At 48.8% G+C, this 6959-nt stretch overlaps 1 protein-coding gene across 1 annotated transcript; it reads right to left on the bottom strand.

The window, feature by feature from the left end:
• Positions 1-528: 528 nt before the first annotated feature.
• Positions 529-2110, bottom strand: LOC109166502. The gene is made up of 2 exons (XM_019315452.1): positions 1713-2110; positions 529-856 (listed from the first exon to the last, which is right to left on the bottom strand). Exons 1-2 carry the CDS (start codon positions 2108-2110, stop codon positions 529-531), a joined length of 726 nt encoding a protein of 241 aa, XP_019170997.1.
• Positions 2111-6959: the final 4849 nt, after the last annotated feature.

Raw genomic sequence — 6959 nt, 5'->3', positions numbered from 1 at the left:
GCCTCAAATTTTCATGCCGCTAATTTCGACGTCCGCTCGCTCGATGCGTCGAGTCCTGCTGGTCTTGACCAGAAAAATTTCTGGAAATTTTGAACTCGAAGCGTCAAATGTACTGTGTAGGTGCCTTTCGATCCACTTTTGACTCCAATTTTGTCTTAGGACTTCCCTTGCTCGTAATTTTGACCAACAATGGTTCCAAAACACTAACAAACACCGTAAAACAATCAAAACGAGTGTAAAACCATATTGTAATGAGAATAGCAAGGAAAACATGTATTAAATAAGCAAAATTAAAGAACTAAGTTACTGAGATGATTCAAAATAACCATAAAAGCAAGCACAAATGTGATAACATCAAAAGTCTAACAATTATTTTAACAAAACTAATTAATAATAAAAGAAAATACAAAATTAACTAAATACTAAATTATTAATTCTAACAAAGTTTATTAAAAATATTAAACTAAATAATGTTATCAGGACTCGTCTATCATGGTACGTGTTGGTTTGTCTTTGGTAGTTTTCAGCTCAGATCGCAGCCGCTTCGCGCATGTCGTCGACCAGGTGGAGGTCGGCTCTATGGTACTCGTCGTTCGTGTCGGCGTCGTAATCCTCATCCCGGCGGGAAGGTATGACTGCCTCTGCTGGAGCTAGGGCTTCTAAACTGTAGGCCAAGGAGAAAGGTGTCTCCCCGGTGGCCCTCCGGGGGGTGGTGCGATACGCCAAAATAATAGCGTCAAGCTCCTCCACCCACGCTCCCCCCGCCGATTCTAGTTTCTTCTTCAGGCCATCCACTATTGTGCGGTTGGCGTTCTCCACCTGCCCATTTGTTTGAGGGTAGCACACGGCCACACGGCTGTGGGTGATATGCCACTCAGCACTAAACCTCTCGAACTCTTACCTCTCAAACTGGTGTCCGTTGTCAGTGATGAGTTGCATTGGGACCCCAAAGCAGCACAAAATATTTTTATATACGAACTGCTTGCAACGGGCGCTTTTTATGGTTGCTAGCGGTTCCGCCTCCACCCATTTGGTAAAGTAGTTAATTGCAACTATGAGATACTTCTTTTTTCCCGACCCCATGTGTAGAGCTCCCACTAGGTCCACCCCCCACCTAGAGAAGGGGATGACCGAGCTGTTGGCGGTGTAACTCGTGGCGGGTCGGCTGGGGCGACCTGGAAATGCAGGCATGTTTCGCAGCTCCTGGCGTAGTCGGCACACTCCTTGGCCATTTTGGGCCAGAAGTACCCTTGTAAGATGGCTCTCCGGGACATGGTGAAGGCTCCTTAGTGTGCGAAGCAGGTTCCTTCATGGAATTCTTCCATGACCGACATGGCTTCGACTGGGTACAGGCAGCGCAGCAAGACGTCGTTGTAGGACCTCTTGTAAAGTGATCCCCCATGATCACGTACGTGGGGGCTCATCGCTTCACCAGTTTGGCTTCGACCTCATCGGGAACTAGTGCACCTGCCTTCTTGTGTTCCATGAGGTGATCTAACCAACAGGGAGGTCGGGTCTATACATGTAGAACCGGGTAGGCTTCCAGGCTCGACCTCTTGAAATATTCAATTTGGGCTATTTTTGAAATATACGTCGGGGCCCCTTAGGCGAGCTTGGATAACATGTTGGCATCCGTGTTCTGGTTCGGGGGCACCTGTAGGACCACGTAATTGATCAACTGCCCCAACAGTTGGAGCACTGCGTCCCTGTACCTCCTCATTCTTTCATCGCTTGCTTCAAATTCACCTATGACCTGTCCCACCAAGAGCCTAGAGTCACATCGGATTTTGAGCTTCTCGACCCTCATGTTTAGTGCGAGACACAGCCCTCTCAGGAGCGCCTCATACTCGGTTTCATTATTGGATAATTTGAATGCGAAGCGGATGGCGTAATAGGCCTGAAACCCTTCCTGGTTTATGAGGACGACTTCTCCTCCGCAGCCTTTGGTGCTGGAGGATCCGTCCGTTGAAAGGGTCCACCACTCCTCGTCTTCGTTCGGGACCCGCTCCGTGGCCTCCCAGGCAGTACACTCAACTATAAAGTCAGCCAGTGCCTGCCCCTTGATAGCGGGTCTAGGCTTGAATTGGATGTCGAACTGGCTCAGCCGCATGACCCATCTGACCAACCTGCTTGCCGACCCCGAGGCCCTCAGTACTGTGTCTAGTGGCTGGTTGGTGAGGACCTGTACGGGGTGGGCATGGAAGTAGTGGTTCAGATTCTCATCCGTGACATCTACTGCGGAGATGGCCTTTTCAATGGGTGTGTACCTGTTAATGTGGGTTGCATGTGCATGGCTATGTGTTATTCGTGCATGATTTCCCAATTGGTTGCGATCAATTGGCTATACAGGCAGTTGGATAGGTTGAGAACTATCGGCTGTTAACCCGGCCGGTTGCGATTGGTCGGTTATATATATACATAGGGCTGCGGTCCATAATCTGGTTGCGATCAGATATACATACTATTCGGGCTGCGGTCCACCGGTTGGTTGCGATTAAACATTATAAATGAGCTGCGGTTCATTGATTGGTTGCGATCAATCTCCTTGTGCTGCGGTACAGGCAGGGTGCTTTGGGGACATGCCAGAGCTATATGCACTGGCACTTCGTGTATAGGCGCGTGAAGGGTCCTGCGGCACCACCAAATGTGTATACGTGATTGAAGTAGTGATTGAATACTATTATGATTGATATGAAATAATCTTGAGACTTTAGGGTGCATGCTAGTATCTTTATATGCATGATGAATGTGCCTACCCTTGCTTGCTTGAGTCTATTCTCGGTTTTAAAGTAGAGTTTCATAAGTGTATATGTATTCTGGCTTCAAAATAGTTTTCCTTATATATATATCTACCTATATTGTATTTAACGCGTTGGAGTGGGTTACCAGCATTATTGTAACACCCCAGATTTTCAAGACATTTTAAGCTTATATAATAAAGGTAATATCTCATTACATCCCAAAGTATATCAAAAGTGTACGGGGTGCTATGCCACACCTGGGCTAGAGAACCCAGGTGCACAGGCTGTCTAACTAATATCCATTGAAACACAATGCATAATATGGCACGCAGGCCGAAAGGGAAACTACTCTACTTCTACGCTCCAGTTCTAGCGCGCTCCAGTGCTCTAGTCCTCTGTGCCTGAAAGCCAAATATATCTGTTCAGCGAGAGATGCTGGTAACCCACTCCAACGCGTTGAAATACAATACATATAGAGATATATATAGATATACGAAAACCATTTTGAGCATGAAGATATATCCTACGAACTCTAGCTTTAAAACCGGGAATGACTCGACAGGTAAGGCCAGACACAAGCAACAGTTATAACGAGCATATGCAGTTCACAACAGATAAGACAGATAAAGCAAAGCATAAACAATGATCATAACTCAACATGAACAATCCCCAATATAAATCCCATAGTCACATCCCCCAAGAAACTCGTAATCACAACTCGTCCATGTCACAGCACATAACACACTTTGTTGGCGCCACAGGACCAATCGCATGCCCATACATGAAGGTCAGCGCATATAGCTCTGACACGGCCCCGCAGCACCCTGCCCCGTATCGCAACACGGAGGGGTCGATCGCAACCGACCGATGAACCGCAGCTCATCATAGTGTTTGATCGCAACCAAACAGTGGACCGCAACCCAAGAGAATGTCATCTGACCGCAGCCAGGAAAAAGGACGAACCGCAGCTCGTATAGAAACGTTTGATCGCAACCAAACGGTGGACCGCAGCCCAAGAGTATCAATCTGACCGCAGCCAGCTTCTGAACCGCAGCTCAGGATAACCAATCCAATCACAACCGAATTGGGGTAACACACACAAAACACATAGCAAGCACATGCAACCCACATTACACATTAGGAAGGGGGAGAAAACGTATAACAAAACCTATGCGTGATCCATCACTTACTAAGAATAGTCCTAAGGGGTTCATACTTCTTCCACCTAGGTCAACGGGATACCAATTCCACTAGCATGCAATATAATAGACTCATAAACCTACGAACGGTACCCGAAACATCAAACTAGACATAGGCACGATAAACGGAGTCCGTTGGGACACCACGGGTAATGGGGAAGCCGGGGTCCCTGGTGGGACAATTTTCCAGCGGGTAGCCGGTGGGTGGGGGCCACCCGCCGGCTGCCCGCCGGATTCTACTGTTCCGAGCAGCGGGTCGTCGGCGGGCAGCTGCCCGCCCGCCGGCCACCCGCTGCCGGGCGGTGTTTTACGGCCATGGGTAGGTAGCGGGTCCCCTACCCCCCCACCTACCCCCCACTGACTCTTTTCATCACTTTTCGCCCCGGGAACCGTTGTGGAACCCGAAACCATGCTTAGACACTTTTCAACGCAATTAACGACAACACGTAGACAATTAACGAATCAAATACAAGAAACGAACGGCACATAACCTATCATGCTTTTCTAAATATAATCAACACCCAAACATGCGATTTCCCCACCCGATAATCCAAGAATAAGATTATACGATACAACCTACGGTTCCAATCACTTTTATATCAACAAGAATACGGTTCGTCTTCTAATTGCAAGATTCGGTAAGAATAACACATAAACATCAAGAGCATCACACAATTATCAAGAACGACACATAACCATCAAGAACTCTATATAATCATCAAGAATTCCATAATCATCAAGAATCTCCCAATATTAAGATTATCAAGATCTCTCATGGGATCATCACATCAAACATCAATAATAATCATCATATCTCGCCAATACACAATAATATGGGGGAAACCCTAAGGGGGAATCATAGCTATGAAAATAGGTTTTGTTGAGACATGGGTTACCTCTTAGCCTTAATTAATTCCTTGGCTATGAAGGATCTTTCTTTAAGCTTCCTTGCTTTCTTGATTTCTCCTAAGGGGATTCTTGGAGCTCTTTTGGGGTGGTGGGGCGTTATTTTTGTGGGAAGTTCTAGGTGCCTCCTAAGTCCCCTATTTATATATTTAGGAGTCCTAATTAGGAACTAATATTATAGGCTCGCTAATTCTATTCCTTTTGGAACTAAGGATTGGGTTTAGGGGTTGGGTTTATATATGAGGGCCCATGGACTATGGTGGGCCTTTTTCCCTAATTAATCATTATGATTTATTCTTTCTCTTGGGCTATTGATTAATTAATTAAATGGTTTTAGGGGCCGTAATACGGGGTGTTACACTCTCCCCCCTTACAAGGGGCTTCGTCCCCGAAGCCCGGTGTTATAGTCCATCCTTTCACCCCTAGACACCTCGTAGCTCGGCCTCCTGATTAGGGTTGCGGCCTTACGTTTGTCTCGGCTTGGGGTAGGCTGAACTTTTGATGGTGTTGTGATAGAGAATTTTTCGGTTGTACCTCGGTTTCCTGCGCTGGAACTGGATGCACCGCGAGTGCCCAAGGCGGCCTCGATCGCTGCTACCCTTTGATCGAGTGCGCGTGTGGTGCGAATCAAGGATGAGAACCCTTCTTCCATGATTTGATTCTGCCGGTCGAGCTGAGCGAGTATGCGTTCGTTGACCGAACCCTCGTTTTGTCCCCTCGGGTTCCCTCCTGGCTGTGGGTGCACTGACGGGTTAGGCCCGTCTTCCTCCTCTTGTCCCTCATTTCCCTCCGTACCTCCGCAATCTTGCATGGCTCGCTTGAGCTTTTTGTTGGAGATGTCCAATCGATCAACTAATTCCCTACGTTCCTCCTCGGGTTTTTGGCAAATTTCTTCGAGGGTGAGATAGTGTCCTCCCTCGGTGTAGTAGATGTCGTTGCGGCGGAGGTTTTGGGCATTGAAAACCATGCCGTTGGCGGTTTTGACCTCGCTGTGGCTTAGGTCTACCCCCTTTTTCTCCATGATCCAACTTAGGATCATCCCGTAGGGTAGGCTAAGCCGGTTGTTTGTCTTGAAGAACTCTATGTGCTTTAGCATGAGTGCCGGCAGGTTGAACTTGATTTTATGTTTTAGGAGATACGCAAAGGTGCACTCCAAGCTCCCCACATCCTTGCTCTTGTTATTGGTGGGCAAGAGGCTATCGGTTACAATCATAACCAATATCTTTTGCTCCGCCGATAGCCACTTTCGATTTGGTCGAGTGGCCGAGGTGAACCCGTCCTCTTTCCCGAGTAAGTACCCAAGGTAGTCCTTGTATCCCGTAGTTTGGGTATCAATCCACCCCTTCCGGTCATAGTCAGACACACCCGTGGTGGTCAATTTCAAGAGCTTGGCCAACCGGCCTTCGGAAAGCACAATTTCCTTGCCACGGACCTTGGTGGTAATTTCTACTTTGTCACCCCGTTTGGTGGCCACAAGGTGTTGGTAGAATTCTTTCACCAATTCGGGGTATGTGTCCCCTTTGATGGCGAGGTAAGTATCTAAAAGCCCTTGGTGTTTGAGCATGTCAACCAATTCCGGAGAGAATTGGTCGGGTTCAAGTGCTTTACCTCCGATTACGGTGTAATCGGCGTTGCTCCACTCCGGGGTGCGGATTCCGAGGGGCTTTTTCGGCATCTTAAATTTTTCTTTTGGCGGTGAGGAATTCCGGTAGAAATTCCGGCAGCTTTCCGGCGGGTCTCCGGCGAAGTTTCCGGCGGCCTCTTTTCCGGCGGTGGTTCGAGCCGCTACAAGGTGGCGATGGTGGGGCGGAGCTCGGCAATTTTCCGGCGGGGCGGTGGAGGCCTACGGTCGCGTGGGCGTTGGTGGCAGCGGGCGAAGCTTGGGTGGATGGCGGGCGGCGTCGCTCAGGTAGGGAGGCAGCGGGTCGCCGCTGGGTGCTCTCCGGGCGGTGGGGAGGTCGGCTGGGACAGCGGCGCGGCGGTGTGGCGCTTAGCGGTGCCGTTCGGCCGGCGACGGTGGTGCGTGGTCGTCGGTTCTGCTGGGGTGGGGCGGCGAGGTGTGTGAGGTGGGGAAGGGAAAGAGTGGGGAAGAAGAAGGGGAGGAAGAAGAAGA

Source organism: Ipomoea nil, unplaced genomic scaffold (genome assembly GCF_001879475.1).
Source record: "Ipomoea nil cultivar Tokyo-kokei standard unplaced genomic scaffold, Asagao_1.1 scaffold3100, whole genome shotgun sequence".
Lineage (NCBI taxonomy): Eukaryota > Viridiplantae > Streptophyta > Magnoliopsida > Solanales > Convolvulaceae > Ipomoea > Ipomoea nil.
The sequence above is the reverse complement of the archived record's forward strand: the minus strand, read 5'-3'. Positions and strand labels throughout refer to the sequence as shown.